Source organism: Ailuropoda melanoleuca, chromosome 11 (assembly GCF_002007445.2).
Source record: "Ailuropoda melanoleuca isolate Jingjing chromosome 11, ASM200744v2, whole genome shotgun sequence".
Classification (NCBI taxonomy): domain Eukaryota; kingdom Metazoa; phylum Chordata; class Mammalia; order Carnivora; family Ursidae; genus Ailuropoda; species Ailuropoda melanoleuca.
The window spans coordinates 50,847,406-50,867,224 of NC_048228.1; the positions used below are offsets into that span (position 1 = coordinate 50,847,406).

At 39.9% G+C, this 19,819-nt stretch overlaps 1 protein-coding gene across 11 annotated transcripts in view; it reads left to right on the forward strand.

The window, feature by feature from the left end:
- Positions 1 to 19,819, forward strand: part of CCDC158 (coiled-coil domain containing 158) — an 86,775-nt gene that overhangs the window by 5,655 nt on the left and 61,301 nt on the right. For 5 of the 11 annotated variants that reach the window (XM_034671658.1, XM_034671666.1, XM_034671661.1 and 2 more), the window contains exons 2-7: positions 350 to 392; positions 7,911 to 8,053; positions 13,893 to 14,110; positions 18,521 to 18,630; positions 18,743 to 19,070; positions 19,642 to 19,718. In XM_034671658.1, the coding sequence (XP_034527549.1) occupies positions 7,984 to 8,053; positions 13,893 to 14,110; positions 18,521 to 18,630; positions 18,743 to 19,070; positions 19,642 to 19,718 (803 nt within the window). In that variant the 5' untranslated portion in view covers positions 350 to 392; positions 7,911 to 7,983. The remainder of the gene's footprint in view (positions 1 to 349; positions 393 to 7,910; positions 8,054 to 13,892; positions 14,111 to 18,520; positions 18,631 to 18,742; positions 19,071 to 19,641; positions 19,719 to 19,819) is intronic. The other 6 variants (XM_034671659.1, XM_019805415.2, XM_034671662.1 and 3 more) reach the window with 5 other exon arrangements.

A 19,819-nucleotide genomic window follows, 5' to 3' on the forward strand; every position in this document is an offset into this window, starting at 1 on the left:
AGCGGTTAAGCGTCTGCCTTCGGCTCAGGGCGTGATCCTGGCGTTATGGGATCGAGCCCCACATCAGGCTCCTCTGCTATGAGCCTGCTTCTTCCTCTCCCACTCCCTGCTTGTGTTCCCTCTCTCGCTGGCTGTCTCTATCTCTGTCCAATAAATAAATAAAATCTTTAAAAAAAAAAAAGTTTTTGTGGTGGTGGTTGTTATATGTGTGTGTGTGTGTGTTAGGTATTGTCAGGATCTTAGGTGAGGAAAATGAACTTGTGAATTGAACTTTAAGAAATAATACATTTTAGATAATGAAGCATGGTTATATGGTAATGCATGGATTTTGAAATATTTTCTTTTGCAGGTGTTAATAGGATAAGTGAAAATAAGAATATCCATATATTAAGGTATCTCTTGTTTTACTTTGAATTATATTTAAGAATTGTGAACATATACAACTGATATACTAATTTATTATATCTATGCCTATATCTAATTTATTTTAGAGCCTGAAGCCTTGAGCTTGATGAAAGCCTTGGCTGGATTATCTAAGATCATAAAGCTACAAGGACTTGCTCTTTGTGGTTTTCAAACTCTGTTCGGCAGAGCATCTGCATTCCATAAAGGTGTCTCTGGGGCAGAGAGGAGGGTATGTAGTGGGGGCTCCGACAATTTAAAAAAAGGCGTCCACTGCTTAAAAAAAGTCTGGAAAACACAACTGCATTCTCATTTAGTAATGGTGGAAATTGAGGCTTAGAGATATGAGGAGATTTGCCTCTGCTCTCACAGTAACCAATGACAGAATTAAGTTTCCCAATTTTAAATCCTGTCCTCTTTTCACACTGCCTCTGTACAAGACAGTATTAGGGACTGGTGAAGTATATCTTAAATAGCTTACTTGTGGATTAGATGATAATAGTACCTGTGTTTACTTAATGCAGTTTAAACCCACTTTCTTTAATGTTAGTGGGCCTATATGAAACCTAATAGCTTCTTTCTAGATGAATAGAAAAATATAGCCATTTATTATGGGAAAGTGAGTTAGTATACACTGGCTAAATTGTAAAGACAGCATTGTTGTTCACGTCATACTATCCTGTTATATGATACTCTGTGCGTGCGGATCGAGGCAAGTACTGTATAGTCAGGCTGCCCGAGTTCTCTTTTCCTGTTCCTTTGAGGCTCACACTCTTTATCTTCATCTTATAGTCTTATAGGTTAAATACTGTTCTCACAGTCACAAAGCCAGTAGATCACAGAGCTAGGATTTGAACCCTGATAGTCAAGGAACAACATCTAGAGAGAAAGACTGCTTAAGAGAGCAGACATTAAGAGCCATGTGAAGTTAATGAGCACTTAACAGTAACTCGGGCAGGAAGGCAGTGTTCAGCATTAACTATTCTCCTCATTGCATGTCTGAGATTGCACCAGCCTACGTATGCTGTATTCAGGTCAGTCTGGGGGTGCCTTAGCAATTCCTAAGGAGAACATATCTTCAGACTCACCGTTTGACAGTATGGACCCATTTTATAAAGCCCCCAGTCTCAGGCTTGTGTGGAAAGTGGGACGGTTCAGCAGCCTGGGGGCTTGAGTCATTAGCTGAGGAATCTAGGAATCCTCCACAAAAGTCTTTTTGTGGTCCGCGGTTTCTAAAGCCTTTTCTGCAACACTCCAATCAAATAACCAGAGTAGAATTTTTATCTACCTGTTACTTGCCAGAAATTCAAGGCCCTTTTCAGTGTGATTCTATTCATAATTTTGAATCCAGCAGAATCATTCACAGTAAGTGTTGGGCATACCAGAAGAGGCCAAGACCTCAGCTTTGTACTTTACTCAGAGATTTAACCACGCATGGAAGTCGATGTTATGATCGACAAATCAACAAAATGCAGCATTTTAACAATTTAATGTCTAATTGTGACAAAAAAACCTTTCTTTTGCCAGAAATCCTTAGTAATTTAGTAAGCTTTATGCTCAAAAATAGGAATAGTGTTTCAATTCTTAGTGTCATGAAAGTAGAGAAACACTGAGTGATTTGGCCAAACTGAGGATATATCCGGTCTAAAATTGTAAAAATGTGAATTACAAATACTTTTTAAAAACAGATTTCATTAACCAGAAGCATTGGCAAGCAGAAGTACTAAACGTCTTTAAAAATAAATGTTTAAAACTTCTTGTTTAAGTAAGTATTCCTAGGCTGTCTTCTTTAAACTATTAATTTTCTTTTCTTTTTTTAAACTAAGAAAATATTTCCCTCTGAAAGGCTGCCATTCTTCAATGGCCTACTACCTATCATGGGATACTGAATTAATGAGTTTATTACATTCTTCATCTTATCCAAAATAAACAAACGGGTTTTGTTTTTTTTTTTTAGATTTATGTATTCATTTTAGAGAGAGAGAGTGAGTGGGGGAAGGGACAGAGGGAGAGAATCTTCGAGCAGTCTCCCCACTGAGTGCAGAGCTCACTGATCCCACGACCCATGAGATCATGACCTGAGCCGAAACCAAGAGTCAGATGCTTAACTGACTGAGCCACCCAGGTGCCCCTCTACTTGGTTTTTTTATATCAGGTTATTCTAAAGTCACACCTTTTCCTTTCTTCTCTTATTCTTCTCTAACTTTTAGTTTCAGTTCTGCTTACCTTACTCCTAGGTTCTGTTTCCTGCTTAATACCAGAAACTGGTATCTAGCAGATGGATCAGTGTGTAACTTCCCAACACTGGGCTGTGATTCTCCCTGCCCTGCTCATTCCTTCATGTTTTTGATCTATCTGTATTTTATAATATTAACATTACTCAGTAATTTGAATTTTGTAAGTGTTTTTCATCATCTTGAAGAATCCCCAAATGCACCATTTTAGTGTGCAAGTTATATTATACAGCAAACATTCGTGATAAAACTTGTTTAAATGAGAGCTTCCCCACACACACACACACCATAGCACTCTTTTTTTTTTTTTAAAGATTTTATTTATTTATTCAACAGAGACAGCCAGCGAGAGAGAGAACACAGACAGGGGGAGTGGGAGAGGAAGAAGCAGGCTCACAGCAGAGGAGCCTGATGTGGGGCTCGATCCCATAATGCCGGGATCACGCCCTGAGCCGAAGGCAGACGCTTAACCACCCAGGCGCCCCCATAGCGCTCTCTTCTATTTAGAACATTTGAATTGCCTAGCAATCTTGACTAACATTCCATTTGTTCTAATTCTTTATGGAATGTCGCCCTACCTACTACTTATTTCTTAAAAATGATAGTATGAAATACATTAAGGTAGAATTTATCTAACTGTAGTTTTGACAAATGGCATCCCAGTAATCAAAAGGGAGAAACTGTGAGTGAAATAAAAAGGAATTCTGTTTAATAAAAATTCTCTTTAGTTCACGGGATTTAAAAAAAATGTTTACCACTCTGCTTACAATCATGAATTACTGTATAAATGATAAGCGGTATGTCATATGTGACCTTTTCATCACCTTGATGGTCCTTGCCTGTATCTCCGTGTTTTTTTAAAGAGAATCAGGATTCTGATTCATTGCTTTTATTGTTTTTCTGTTTTCTACCTCATTAATTTCTGTTTGTATCTTTATTATTTCCTACCATGTGTTTTCTTTTGTTTTACTTTTTTTTCTTTTTGTGTTAGAAATTTAGTTCACTTATCGTCATTCTCTCATTTTTATTGAAATAGGTGTTTGAGGCCAGGAATTTTCTTTTTTTCACTGCTTTACTGTCTCTCAGATGTTCATGTAGTGTGCTCATTGTCATTATTTTTTTGAAATTCTTTAATTTCCCTTTATAGTCCCTTTATCACACAACAGTTATTTAATAGGAAGCTTTGGATTTCTAGGTAGAAAGGCCTTTTTGCTTTGGGGTTTCACTTTTCATTTCTAGTTTTATGACATTATGACCAGAAAATGTTTGTAACATTTTTACTTTTTGAAACTGCTGGCCTTTTTTTTTTTTTAAGATTTATTTATGTATTTGAGAGAGAGGGAGAGAGCGTGCACACGGGTTGTGGGGACAGAAGCGGAAGGAGAGAGAGAATCCCAAGCAGACTGCGCCGGGTGCAGAGCCTGATGCGGGGCTCGATCTCATCACCCTGAGATCATGACCTGAACCGACACCGAGTACCATGCTCAACCAAATGAGCCACCCCAGTGCCTGTGGAACCTGCAGATCTTTTATTTGTGCCCTAGAATGTGGTTGGTTTTTGTCAGTGTTCCTTCCCTGTGTGCTTGAGAGGAAGGTATATTCTCTATTATCAAAGTGTTGTGTTTGATGTATATTGAAAAGTCTACCTTAGTGATGATTTCGTCTAAATCTTTTATATCCTTACTTACTTTTGTCAGTGTGACCTCATACTGAGCGGCCTATTAAAGTCTCATCCTCGCTGTGTTTTTAGTCCTTATTGCATTTCCTATAATGTATGTTTTATCTCAGGTGGGTGCTGTGTTGAATGGTACATGGAGTCAGTTGTCCTTTTCTTGCAGATTGCGGCTTTTCACTTTAAGCACTCTTTGTCTTAATACTCTGCCTTGAAGACTACCTGGTCTGGTACCAGGATTTTAAGTGGTGCTTTCTCACTGTTTTCATTCTCCTGGCAAATCTTTGTCCATCACTTTATTTGCAGTCTTTTTGAATCAGTGCCTTAAAGTGCCCTCTTGTATAGAGACAGAGTTGAAATTCTTAAGACCCGATTTGAAAATCCTTTTCTTTGAATAAGCAAGTCAAATTCTGTCAAGTTTATTGATATGACTTTATGTTTGGTCTAAATTCTGTCCCATTATTCTTACATTATCTTCTGGTGATAAAATTATTATATATTATATTTACTGTGTTTTTTTGATGTTTCTTCTTTAAAAACATTTTTTTTAGGGCACGTCAGTGGCACTTAGGGTTATGAGATCAAACTCTGTGTTGGGCTCCACTGGAGCCTGCTGAAGATTGTCTCTCTCCCTCTGTGCCTCCTCCCTGATCTCTCTCTTTCTCTAAAAAAAATTTTTTTTTGTCACTTAAGAAGGTTTGTATTTTTATTCTAGTGGTTACCTTCACATTAAGGCTTTTTATAGTATACCTATAGACCGACCCTTTTTCCTCTTACTTAACTGTTTGCTTTCTGTTAGTTTTAAAAGATATTTTTTGACAACCAGTGGTCTTCTACTTGTCCCCTTTTTTGTCGCTTATCTTCCCATTTCGAGTTACATTTGTTCTCCTTTTTCACACATGTAATATTTATATATTATTCTTCAATGCCATCGCTCTACCCATGTTTTAGTATCAACTTTACAACTGAATAGGTAACATTCACCATCAGACCTTTTGCACACTTTCCCCAGTCATTTTTTTTTTAAGATTTTATTTATTTATTTGTCAGAGAGAGAGAGAGTGCACAAAGCAGGGGGAGTGGCAGGCAGAGGGAGAAGCAGGCTCCTGGCTGAGCAAGGAGCCAATGTGGGACTCGATCCCAGGGCCCTGGAATCATGACCTGGTCCAAAGGCAGACGCTTAACCGACTGAGCCACACAGGCATCCTTTTTTTTTTAATGTTCATCTTTATCTTTTTTCCAGGTGTTATTTTGGAAAATTTAAAGGCTACCAAAAAAAAAGATTTTCACAAGTTGTTCACACTTTGCCATTTTTACCAGTCATCTTCTGGTTAGATGAAGCCTGCCCTCCACTTTCAGATTCCTCAGAAGGGGCACATGTATACAGTGTTCTAGCACATTCAAAACTATTTTTCTATGGCTTTGACTGTTTTGAAAATCTTGGCTGGATATAGTGTCTGTCCTTGTTTCATACTTTCTTTCTTGTGTTTCTTTAAAATACCGCTCTATTATTGCCTTGCTTTGTATGGTATTTTTGAATAATATGCCAACCTGATCCTCTTGCTTTTGTAAATTTTTTCATCCTTTTTGCTTGAAGGCCCTAAGGATTTTTTCATCTTTAAATTCTTAATATAGTTTTATTAGGATACGTTTCAGAGTTGATCATTCTTGGTCACTATTCCCTAGTGTGAAAAATGTGTGGTAGATTCAGGGCTTCCTCTATTTCTAGGAAACTTTCTTGGGTTATGGTGTTGTGTTTTTTTTGTTTGTTTTGTTTTTTAAAATATCTTATTTATTTATTTGAGAGAGCAGAGGAGAGAGGCAGATAGAGAGGGAGAAGCAGACTCCCCGCTGAGCAGGGAGCCCAACATGGGGCTTGATCCTAGGACTGCGGGATCATGACCTGAGCCAAAGGAAGACACTTAACTGACAGAGCCACCCAGGTGCCCCAGGGTTACAGTTTTAAATAATAGTTCCGTTTCACTGTTTTGACTTTTTTTCCTTCAGGGACACCAATGATGGCCAATCTCCTTCTCCTGTCTCCCATCTCATTCACTTCCTCTCTCAGCCTTTTCACTTGTTTTCTTCAGTTTTCATCTTCCGTTCTCCTGATTTTCTTCAGGGCCTTTATTAAGTTTTCATTACAGTGTGTCTTCCCTTGCATCCTCTGTAATTTGGGCTTCCTTTCTGATAGAATATTGTTTTCTCTTTCTTTTCTGACCTCAGCCAACTCTCATTTCATTCCTTTCTATTTGTTTGCTTGGTTGTTTTACGTGTTTCTTGGTTTTACATTACTGATTCAAGGATGATTTTTCATATGCTCAAATGCTTGACTGAGAATATCTAGTTCGGTTTGCAGTATTGTGTTACAGTTTTCTTCGGCTTCATGTTTGTCAGTGCGGTGGGAGGGGGATACTTTTTATTAGCAGAAAAGATTTTATTCACATTTTCTGATATTTTATAATAGTTTTGTATGGATGTGGTTTGCTTTTATCTATTCCTATTCATTTTATGGACAGGAGTCTTAGTTTGAGAGTGCCCTCTTCCTGGCAGTTTCTGTCATCGAGGTCATGGAAGAGTGGGAGGGGTAGAAAGAGGGTTGGCATATCTTGCTTCTTTTTGTTTCTGCTGGTGCCTGAATTGTCCCTATTCCCTCCTTCCCCTTTGTGGCCATGTCTGCTGGGGAGATCACTTCTTCTTCAGAAACGCTGCTTCTCTGAGGCTGCTACTTCTGGTCCCCCTCACTTTCAGGCCATTACCAGGTGGCCAGGGCTGTGGACTACTTAGTTGCAACCTGAGCCTGACATCTTGGCTTTTCCTACTCACTTTCTGGGGTGCTTATGTCTGTGCTCCTTCCAGCCCTCTGCTCCCCTCTTCTCCTTTCCAGTTTTCCAGCCTCTCCTCTCCCATTCTCCATACCTGCATGTCTACATGGCTGGCAGGTGGACGGTGGGAGCGGTTTTGGAAAACATTTTCCCTCTGTTAACAGATAATTGAGGGTTGTAGTATTCTCTGTCATCTAGGGATGCTGAAGGCATAGAGCCCATGTGCTTTTATTCAGTTGTTCTCCTTGTTGATTTTATAGCTGTTTTCAGAGGATGGGGGGAGATTTGGAATCAGCCCACCACCATTGTTCTCCAAACCCAGAAGTCCTCTTGGCCTAATCTAAAATTATGAGCACTGTTTGATATTAAAGATGTTTTTCAACTTTTATTAATGATTTCCAGTTTGCTAATTTGTGATTTTTTAAACTAATTTGTGACTTTTTACTAAGATACTTTCTATAGTTATTTGACAGTGTAACCTTAGGAGAGAGACTAAGAAAAGACTCCGCCCTGAAGCAGAGTGTTAATCATCACTGTAATTATTCGTTTTTGATTTTCAGGTTGTCTTTAATAAGCTACTTAGACATTAAAAGCAACAATTTTTACAATAAGATTCTCTTCACTCATTAACTTTATATGATACAATATTTCTGTATAAATATTTTCCTAGTGAAGAGTTATTACTAAATCCGCGATATGAACAAAGTCAGTTCCTCTTTTATGAATTTTTTTCACACAAAAACTTATTAATAACGATTGAATCCCTCTCTTTTATAGATAAAGAACTAAAGAACTAAACAGGAAAGCACTCATATATCAAGATCTCTGAGAAGAGGTAGCAATATTTAATATGGAACAAAAAGCTGGTGAATCTAATAATGAAGATCTTTTATCAAGTAGTGGTGTCACATCCACTGGCGGTGTGTATTCTTTATCAAACAAAATGGGAAAAGCCCTCATAATATTCATTCAGGCTGCTGTTTTTTAGTATGTTTTGGTTTTAACTGTAGGGTACAGACAGAGGTCATAATGTTTACTGCTTAAAATTCTACTTTTTGAGGAAGAAACTGTTTAGACTTTTAAAAATAGCATATCTATTTTTAAGCAAATGTTTACATTACTTTTTTGGTTCGAAATTTGTTTCCATGTTGAGGTACTACAACGTGTTCCATGTTTCCCTAATGCCCTGTCTTCCCAGGTCTGCTCGAAGCCAGATTTCTGTGTCATTTTAACTCCTTTTCCCCTCCCCACCCCCATCCAGTCAGGCATACTCCTTCTGGTATAGGCAGTGGCTCTTGAGTCCATTCTTCCTTCTCCATCTCTACTGACCTAGTTTGGGTCCCCTCCCCTCTGCCTGAAACGATCTCAGTCCAAGGATGGCCAGCAGGAAAGGGTAACAGGTGGGATAAATCGGCGGGACAGTGCAGGGAATTGGCAACGAGCAGGTGTGGAAGAGCAGAGAAGCCTCATGAGGCAAGAAGCAACCCAGGGAGGGGCAGCTGCAGGAAGCTGCTACCAGCCTTGGGCTAGAAGGACAATGAGAAGAGGAGGTGTTGGCTGGGAGGCAGGAAAGCAAGAGCTCACACCTCCAAGAGGGCTGCCTGGAGGGAGCAGAAGCCACCACTCACTGCCAGAAGCCCCCTGAGGCCGGTGAGAGGGAGTGGTGCCACAGCTTCTCCCCTCCTCTGGGTCTTCCCAGCACCTCCCGTGGTCACCTCCCGGGAGATGAGGTGGGAAGGGAGCCTGGGAAAAGCAGTTCTCTGCAACACACTGCAGAATAGGGGAGAGCTAGAGAGTGGACTTTCTGGCAGTCAGGCGAGTGGCCTGCGGGGTCCCTGACTGCTTTCCTTGCCTGTCTCTCTAATCTAAAAGAATGCACCAAAGTTTATTCTCAATTACAGGTCTGTTTTACTGGTCTGCTTAAGCACCTTTATTTCAGCACACTTACTTTGAGAAAACTTAGGCTTTTTAGGATGCTTACGCCAGCCTGAGAGGCCTTTGTCCCCTCCACCCTGTATCCGTCTCCCCTGCCCACTCCACTCACCCACCTCCCCGCGCACTCTGTCCCTCGTACTCATCGTACTCATCGGGGCACCAGCACTTAGCTCTGGGTTGTCTCTCCCTCCTCAGGTGCATCATCATCCCAGGATATCATTGCCCTCACGCATGACCCATCTTAGAGTTTCTTGGCCTGTTTAGTTCTTCTCATCTTGACCTTGACTCTATCCACCCACTTCTCTAACTTGGATCTTATTACCAAGAACTATTAGACTTCTGAAATCCAACCCCTTGTCTTCCAGTCCTCTCACTCCCTTATTCCTAGAGCACCCATTCTTGTGCCTCGTGAAAGGAGTGATTCTCAACCGTGGCTCCATGTCAGAATCACTTTTTGAGATTTTAAACATTTATATGGCTTAGGTCCACACCTAGAGATTCTGATTCAGTAGGTCTGGATGGGGGCTTAGGTACCACTGGATTTTTTTTTTAAGGTTCCCCAGGTGATACTGATTTCCAATAAGGGTTGAGAACAACTGTTCTAGATCTGCTGTTTTCTCCTAAATTAAAACGTCTTCTTACCCTCACTTTCTTTTTTGTATCATTCATTTTTTCACCCAACCACTTGCCAATCTCTTCAACTTCCTTTTTCTCTTATTCTTCTGTTGCACTCTTAAAGGAAAACCCCCATCTTTATCAGTCTGACCGCCTTCTCCATTTTTGTACTGGGCTTCTGGAAGATTCTGCTAGAGAAAATAGACAAATTGTGGATTTTCCATCAGTTTGCCACTTCACAGTCATAGTCTCCCATCTCATCTGTATCCTTGATACCGCTAGAAGAGACTCCCTTCTGGGGGCACCTGGGTGGCTCAGTCATTAAGCGTCTGCCTTTGGCAGACGGCAGGGTGTGTTCCCGGGGTCCTGGGATTGAGCCCCACATCGGGCTCCCTGCTCCACCAGGAGCCTGCTTCTTCCTCTCCCACTCCCCCTGCTGTGTTCCTTCTCTCGCTGGCTGTCTCTCTCTGTCAAATAAATAAATAAAATCTTCAAAAAAAAAAAAAAAGAAGAGACTCCCTTATGATCTTAGGCAGTTCTCTCTCCAATTTCCCCACACTACTTTATTCAAAATTATGCCTTTCTTAGGTCCCATACCCTACCACTTCTTTCTTACTCTTAGATAACATCATTTCCTAATTTCCTAAGGGCATCTAATGTCCATCCATTCATTCTGCGAACTACTGCCTTCTGGCTTTTGAACCCAGTACTCCAATGAAGTGCTCTGGCCAATGTGACTAAATTTTCCCTTTCTCACTGAGTTCAGTGATCTCTTACCCCTCAACATTTTGTTTTGAAATTTTTTTAAGCTATTAAAAGAATAGTACATTGAATACCTTAGACTTGGTGCAGCAGATGTCAACATTTTTATCATATTTGCTTTATCTCTATACAATCTATATTTCATTTATCTGAAGTTGAAGGCATCATGATTCTTGCCTCAAAATCTGAACATGCTATCTCCTGAGATGAGGATGATTTCCTACATCACATTATTGTCTCTAAGAAAATCACTATCAATGTGTGTCATCTTATTTGTATTCATATTAAAATTTACCCAGTTGTCCCCATAAAAATTCCCCATAAAAAACCTTCCTTAGTTTTTTTTTTTTTAAACATAATCAGAGACCTTTAATTGTATTTAGTGGTGGTTCTCTTCATCCTTGCTCCTTTGTTGTAGTTTCTCATGGCGTGGGCAAAGTCCAGAGTAGTTGTATTATAGAATATCCGACATTCTAGATTTTTCTGGTGTTTCTCATGTTTAGATTCAGGTCAAACTCATTTGGCAAGAGTTTGTGAATATCCTAGTACTAAACAGTTTTTTATCCAATAGTCTTAGTATCAATTGGAGATCCTTGTTCAAACAATGATTATATTGTTGATTTTCTAATTTTACCATAGATATTAGTTGACATTTCTCAGGAAAGAAAGGCTTTCATTATTATCGCTATAGATCCATACATAGATTGTTCTTTAGTTCAAACTGCTATAATGCATTGCTACCACTATTGTTTTTGATGCTCAATTGTATCATGTTTGGCCTGTGTTTTTAAGCTGGTTCCTGTCTTTTTAAAACATGACCCACTTCATTGCTTTCTGGCACATCAAAATGTTCCAGGCTTACATTGTATTTGGCCTGTTCCCCCAGGCCTGGAATGAGCCATTTCTCTAAGGAACCCTGCTTCTTTTCAGTAAGGAATAATATATAGAATCCAAAATGTCACATGCATATCGCTACTGAAGTATCATTTTTGTCTGGGAGCATTCAGTGGATAAGTTTTTTACCATAGACTCACATGGATAACTCAAATTCAAATCCAGTACCATGGAGTGCTTCCTCATCTTCTCCCACTCCATATCTGCATCTCCCCTACAGTCAAATTCTCGTTTCTAAAACCTTCAGCATATTTATTCATTTTCTCTCTTCCGCAGTCCATACAAAAGAGTCTCAGAGCTGTAACTGTGCTACCACCGTGAACAACTTCCTGGCTAAGTGAGGCTCCCGAAAACCACACAGGCAGAACACTATGTTCTAGTTACTTGAAGGGACTGTTTTCTCTGTGACATTATGTTACAAGTTTACTATACACGTAGGCTTATTTCTGTTAGTATTCAGCTTCATTTTATTTTTTGAATATGTAGAGCATGTACATGGCTCGAAAGTAAAAACTTAATGAAAAGGCATATTCGGTAGAGTTTTGCTGCCGTCCTGCTCCCTTCCACTCTATTTCTACCCATCCCTGTACCCCTATAGATAACCGTTTTCATGAGTTTCTGTTTTATTCTTCCAGTGTTTCTTTTTGCAAAAGTAAGCAATTGCTACCCCTCCCCCCGACATACATGTGCACATGCGTAACACATACACTTTTATTTCCCCTTTCTTACAAAGAGGAGGGAAATTAACCTCTACCTATTAAAGGGAGGACTATCAAAGAATTTATGGACATATTTTCAAAGCACCACGCTTTGCCCTGTGGTCGCAAATTATTTACATTTCTCTCACATGCAAAGTACATTCAGTCTCTCCCAAGAAGGCCCCTAACACTCTCATCCCATTACAGCGTCCATCCATTCAAAGTCCAGAATCTCTTGATTGAAATTAGATTCAGGTGCAGATAAAGCGCCTCAGTTTTAAGTCCTTAAGTACAGCTCCCTGAGCGAGTTCCTCTTCATCTGAAGACCTGTGACCACCAACTTACAGTGGCAGGCCCACATCTATCAAAACTACCATTCCAGACGGGGAGTACAGGAGACACATGGTCCATCACGATTCCGAAATCTAGCTGAGCACAGGTTGACCATTCCCTGATTAGGACTCAGGCCTGGGAATAATTCTCTATGGTTCTTGGTGCCATTCTCTGGGCTCTTGGGTCTAACTTTGAAACCTCCTTCTTCTCCTTCTTATTTTTTTTTTCTAAGATTTTATCTATTTAATTGAAAGAGACAGAGAGAGAGAGTGCCCAAGTATGGGGGGGGGAAGGCGGAAGGAGAAAGATGGGGAGAAGCAGGCTCCCCACTGAGCAGGGAGCCAGATGTGGGGCTCCATCCAGATCCCAGGATTCCGGGATCTTGACCTGAGCTGAAGGCAGACACTTAACCGACAGCCACCCATGGGCCCCATGAAGCCTCCTTCCTTTATATGAAAGATAGCATATGTTTTCAGCTGAGGGGTTTCTCAGCCTGCTTATGGGGGGGGCCTCTTTTCATCTCACACAGTCTCTGTCGCTCAGTCCAAACCAGTGGTGTTTCTTGAATGTAATTCTCTAATATCTTTGTGGTTCTTCTGTGAATCTTCCTTTTACTTCCTTGTCTTCCCTTTAACTGTTGGTATTTCCTCAGAGTACTCTTCTTGATCCTCTTTTTTCACTTTATACATTGCCTTTGGATGATCCCATTGACTTCAGGGATTCACTAGAATTCAAATGCTGATGATTCTCAAGTCCTTATCTTTGAAGCAACACATAACTCCTGAACTCACAAATCAAGCAGCGTTATTTGGATGTTGAAGCTCAACCCAGGAGAGATCTTTGGTACCTCCCTGTCTTTTACTTACCACATGAATTTCTCAAATCCACACCCTTGTGGTCAAAACTGTCTCTGCTTTAGGTAGACGCTTGCCGTTTCTTGCCTGCACTGTTGAAAGCCTTCTCCGACTCCATTCTCTACTTCAGTTTTATCCCCATCCAGTGCATTCTCCACACTGAAGCCAGACAGCCTTTTCAAACCACAAACCTAGTTAACTACTCTCTTACTCTCAAATCCATTAATGACTTCCCGAAGCTTTCAAGATGAAATTCAAGCTCCTTGACATGACCGCAAGGTCCTTCGTGATCTGGCCTGTATCTTCATTCTCGTATCTGGCTGCTACTTCCCTGTCTCCTGGAATATGCTGAGCTGTCTCAAGCCTCCTCACCAATAAATATGGTGCTCCCACTGCCTGCAGTGCCCTTCCTCTTCTCTTCAGTATACTTCAGGGACCATTCAGCTCAGGTATCACTAGATCACTATCAAGTAAAACTCCCTCCTCCTCCCTAATCTCCTTTCTACCTAGTGCTCTTGTCTCTCAGAGCTCTTACCAATCTTTTACTTGTCTATTTTCCCCCTGAGACCTTGAACATCTTCAGGGGTCAATAAGGAAATCACCTAGGATAATGTTTACCACAATATTATTTTATTAGTAAGTTGATTGATTAATTCTTTAATATTTAGGTTCTTCAAGTCCATTTTTTGTGTCATCTATTCGTGGTACAATAATTGAAAACACATCTTCAGCTGGGACATTGACACAAATTCCTTTTTTCCCCAAATATGAAGTGGAACTTGATTCTCCTAGAAAAGTCATCCCATACCCTGGAAAGGAACACATTGAACGTGTTTTGGAAGAATATTCACATCAAGTCAAAGATCTGCAGAGAAGACTAAATGAAGTGAGTTGCATTCTTTTCTTCTAGTACTTTATGCCATTTGGGGATGACAGTGAGGCACATTGCCTTGGAACAGAACCTATACTTACTAAAAGAAACACTTAATGATGGATTTATTGGCTAAACTTGTAAATTTGGCTTATGCCTTCTATTTCAGTATTAAAAATTGGGCACATGAAGTTTATATACCTATTTTTCTTTTGTTAATAGTCAGAATGTCTTGGTTTCATGGCTAATTTTAATTAAACTTGAATAGCTCAAAATGTTGTAATTAATGATGTTTATTTGTAATTATAATAATTGTTTTGGGCCTGCTGTCCTGCTATCTTGACACCTTGTTTTTCTTTTTATTTTAATTTTTTTAGGATTATTTCTTTATTTGAGAGAGAAAGCGAGAAAGAGAGAGGGAGAGAGAGTGCATGCACACATGGGGGGAGGGGCAGAGGGAGAAGCAGACTCCTCGCTGAGCAGGGAGCCCAACATGGGAGTCGACCCCAGGACCCCCAGACCATGACCCATGCTGAAGGCAGATGCTTAACTAAGCCACCCAGGTGCCCCGATACCTTCTTTTTCTGTACAAAGCAGTTGTAGGGATAGGTTTTTAGGTGTGTGTGTATACATGATAGCTAAATAGTATATAGAAGCTATTTGCTGAATTTTTTTTCATATTTGCTAAAAATTTTTAAGTGGACCTTATGTGGAATGAAGCCAGCTTTAGCCAGATTTACAGTTGTAAACTGGGTCCCAGTAGTCTATAATCTAAAAGTGAAATTTAGCATTGTACACAAAGCCTTTCATGGTATACCCCCTCTCTGTACATTTTAGCCTCATCTCTTACCTGTTCCCCAGACGTACCCTCCATTCCAGCAATATTAAGCTATTTACATTTCCCTGGGTGTAGCATGCTATTCTAGAGCTCCATGATTTGCCCAGGCCATTTCCTCTTCTTTACCTTATCTGCCTGGCAAATTCTTATCATCCGTCAAGACTTGGCTCAAGCATTTGCTTCTCTGAATCCTTTTCTCTAAACAGCATTAGGTATATTCTCCTCTGTGCTGCTGTTGCCCTATGTGCGCATGTCTACTGTAGTATCTAGTTCATGTTACTATATTCATTAACACATTGTTCTACCTCATTCAGACTGTGTAAGCACATTTAGGGAAAAAACTAGAACTGTATTAAGTGCTGAAAACCATGTACTATTGTATTATGCGCAGGGATACAGAGATAAATATGGTAGGACTCATAAGGGGTTCATAGGCTTGAAGAGGATCTGGTATATAAACAAATGGTGATAATACCTTACGATAAGTTCACTAATAAAGAGGGTAGGTGGGCTGGGTGAGTGGATGGATGGATGGATGGATGGATGGATGGATGGATGGATGGAGCGAGCACAGAGATACCAGGGAGGGAAAGAAACAGTGTCTTCACTCATTTTCCCTGCCCATCCTCTGGCAGAGTATCTGACACTTGATTGGCTCCCGGTAAATATGTGTTAAATCTCTCAATAAATAACAGGGCTGTTTGGATATTTGTAATATTTAGCATGAACCGCCTATGTAACAGATGTGCTAGGTGCTGGATATATAAAGATGGAAAAGACGTGGCCCTTTCTATGTACACATTTATAGTCTGTGGCTGAGATATTGAACTAGAAAATGATAGTGACAGGGAGATCTGTGCTGCAGCAGGGGTAAGCAGTGATGCTAAACCCAATTGCTGCTTACATTCCTTTTCTTACTTGATTTTCCAGCAACATTCCACACAGGTGATTGATTATCCTCTTCCTCCTGAAGCACTCTTTTCGCCTAGGTCTCATGGAAATACACTTTCCTGATTTTCCTTGAGCTTATTTGTTTTCAGTTTCTTGTTCCAGCAAAGCCGTCTGAAAACAGTCATAGTGATTTCCATGGCTTCTATTGCCATTTATATGCCAATGAATGCTCAACTTGAGCTTTCCCCCAAACCTTCTCTTCTCCCAGTGTTCCTTCTAACTATATGTGGTGCCACCTTTACACAGCTGTACAAGGCAAAACCTCATTTAGTCTTTCTTTCTTCTTTCTTTTCTTTCCTTGTCTTTTCTTTCTTTTTAGAGAGAGAGGGAGAGGGAGAGAATCTTAAGCAGGCTCTGTGCCCCACAGCCCAGCATGAGGGTCGACCTCACAATCCTGAGATCATGACCTGAGCCAAAATGAAGAGTCAGATGCTAACCTGACTGAGCCATCCAGGTCCCCCAAACCTCATTTATTCTTGATACCTCTTCCCTGGCGTCACTTTATCACCATGTCCATCCAGTGTACTGCATTTATATTTCTTAGATCTGTTTCCATTTCCACTGTTGCCATCCAGAGTTCATATTGTACTATAGTCATTCACCTGGACTATAAGAGGAAAAGATAAAGGGCCTTAACCTTAAATTGAGTATATAAGCATTGTCAATTGCAGAGCCAGCTAGTATCCTATTACACTTCCTTTCCTGTGTAGTGTTTTTTCTGCTGGTTATTTTTTCTCTTAAGATTTTTTTTTATTTGAGAGACAGTGAACGAGAGAGAGAGAGAGCATGAGCAGGGTTGGGGAAGGGTAGAGGGAGAGGGAGAAGCAGGAGGGAGCTTCTCTGTTGAAGGGAGCCTGATGCAGGACTCCATCCCAGGCCCCAGGATCACGACCTGAGCTGAAGGCAGACGCTTAACCGACTGAGCCACCCAGGTGCCCCTTTTCTGATGGTTATTAATTGCCTTTCTTTTTCCTAATGCTGTGTGCCTTTATCGTATGCTCTTTTTTTTTTTTTTTTTTTTTTTTAAGAACCATCATGCAGGTTTTCTCTCAAATCCTCCTTTGATCCAGGACTCTTTAGGAGTCTTCTGTCCTATTTTCCAGTCTAGGTGAGTTTTCTTAGGTCTGTGTATAGCTGTTTTCTCCTTATTATTGCTTTCTTGATTGGATCCAGGATTTCCAGGATTCACTGTTTTCTGTCTTCCTTTTTCTTGATCTACTTCTTCATTTAGTCAACGCACATCTTTAGAAACTTAAAGGGTATATGCGCATACATGTCGTGGATCTTTGCATTCTGAGAATGACTTTAGCGGTAAAGTTGAACGTCATTTTTTCTCAGCCCTTTGAAAATATCGTGTCCTTGCATTTCATATTGCTACTGAGAAGTAGATGTCTGTCTGATACTTGCTCCTTTGTGGATGATACGCTTTTACTTAATTGAGGTTTGTCTTTGAAAGCTTTAGAGTCTTCTGTCTCTGAAATTCCACCATAATGTGCTTAGGTATGGATTTTAGTTTCTTCATTCATTGTGCTAGGAATTCAGTGGATCCTTTTGGTCTGCAGATTTGTACTTTTCAGCTTTGAGGAATTCAGTTGTTTTTTCTTTGATAGTTTCATTTCCTCTGTTTTTCTCAGTTTTTTCTGCGGCTCTTATTAGTCAAATGTTATCTCCCAGGTTATACCTCTAAATCTCTTACCTTTTCTTTCAAAAGTTTACCTACTTATACTACTTTGGGGGGACATTTCTTGACTTCTGACATTTCTATTGCAGCTTTTTAGTGTGCAAGCGTATTTTTAATTTCCAAGAACTCTTCTCACTTGATCACTTCTTTGGCATAGTATTTCGTTCTTTCTTTACAGCTGTGATGTCTCTCAAATTTCTCTGCAAATACAAGTTTTCAGAAGTTTTCTTCTATTGCTGCATTACTTTGTTTCTTTGGATCCTTTTTTCTGGTGTTTGCTTCTTTGTTTAATCTTGGTCTCAGTTTTTAATTTTATAATCTTCCTTCAGGTGTCCAGTGGTGTTGGTTGGTTTGTTGGTTGGTTTTTGTTCATACTCAAGGACGAACAATAAAAAAGCTGATGGCAAGCTCTCTGTCAATAGGCAGAACTTGATGGCTTTGCTTTGGGATGATTACGTGGTTTCAACTGATATGCTGGGAGGTCTTTCAGTGCCTGATTTTAGAGATCTTAGTGAATTTGTTTGTAGTAGAACATCTTGACTTAGGTGATGGTTGTCTGCTGTCAAGTTTTTAAGTGGGTTGGAAGTGGGAATTGACTTTTCTGTATACAGAATTGTAACCAATTTTCCTGTTTTCAAAAATAAAACTTATTTCTATCTCTATCTTGAGGTAGAAGTCTGATTTGTTTTAGAAATAGTGTTTTGGTTATTAAGTAAAGAACAGATTTGTAAGGGGCCAAGCTTGAGACAGTGAGACTAGTTAAGAAAGTTCAGTAATCTAGGTGAGAAATGATTAATTAGGCCCTGAATTATGGTAAAACGAGAAGGAAGTACACATAAAAATTAATTAATAATATATGGATTTTGGGAAATTATTAGGAACTTCCTAATAATTTAAGGAAATATGTTCCTCTGGTAAAGGCTGATTCGCATGGCTCTTTTTTTTTTTTTTTCAGAGCAATGAATTGCATGAGAAACAAAAGTTTTACTTAAGGCAGTCAGTCATCGATTTGCAAACAAAACTTCAAGAAATGCAAATGGAGAGAGATGCCATGACTGACATCAGGTTGGGCATCCTTACCTAAATTATTTTAAAGTTTTACTCTTTGTAGTATAAAACTACTTGTGTGAATATGAATTTTATCAATATTATTTCTTCCCTTTCATTTATTTCATAGACGAAGGGAGAGTCAGTCCCAGGAGGATTTAAGAAATCAGCTTCAAAATACAGTTCATGAACTTGAAGCTGCCAAATGCCTTAAGGAGGACATGCTGAAAGACAGCAGTGCACAAATAGAGCAGCTGAGAAAGATGATGCTTGGCCATGAGGGAGTGCTTCAGGAAATCCGGTCAATCCTAGTTGACTTTGAAGAAGCCTCAGGCAAGAAAATATACGAACACGACAGCGTGTCTACTCTCCACTTCCGCAAAATGGGCTCGGCTATTAGTAAAATCCTAAGAGAATTAGACACAGAGATTTCTTATCTTAAAGGGAGGATATTTCCAGTAAGTGGTGAGAACACTATTCAATTTTACATTAAAATCCATTAAGAGAATAGTATTAGATGTATCATTTTTTAAGTTCTTAAAAGTAAGCCAAGTTCTCATTTTTGTTCTCTAAAATAAGAGTTATTTCCACAATGACGTCTCAGTACATTAAGGGAACTAGCTTGATTTACCTGTATGGCTTCATGAGAGTATAACCAACCAAAGTAAACAGCCTAATAAAATACAGTGATAGAATGTATTCGGTTTCAGTGTTACTTTTATCGGCTTCTTTCTAAAGTGTTCCTTGAGGGACACCTGGGTGGCTCAGTTGGTTAAGCATCTGCCTTTGGCTCAGGTCATGATCCCAGGGTTCCTGTGCAGCTCCCTGCTGGGTGGGGAGTCTGCTTCTCCCTCTGCCCCTCCCTGCCACTTGTGCATGCACTCTGGCTCGCTCTCTGACAAGTAAATAAATAAATAACATCTTTAAAAACAATAAAGTGGTCCTTTAGTTGGACAAGCTCAGCTTTCCCAAGGTGTAGATTTACCAAATTTACCAGTCCCTAAATCAGCATCCGTTTTTCATGACCAGGTGGAGGATCAGCTTGAAGCACTGAAGTCCGAATCACAGAATAAAATTGAGTTGCTTCTTCAACAACATCAAGATAGGTGCGTTTCTGACTGAAGTGTAGAAAGTCAGAGTGAACCAAACCATAGGTTTACAGTCCCTCATCAGCAATTCCAAAATCGAAAATGTTCTGAAACAAAAG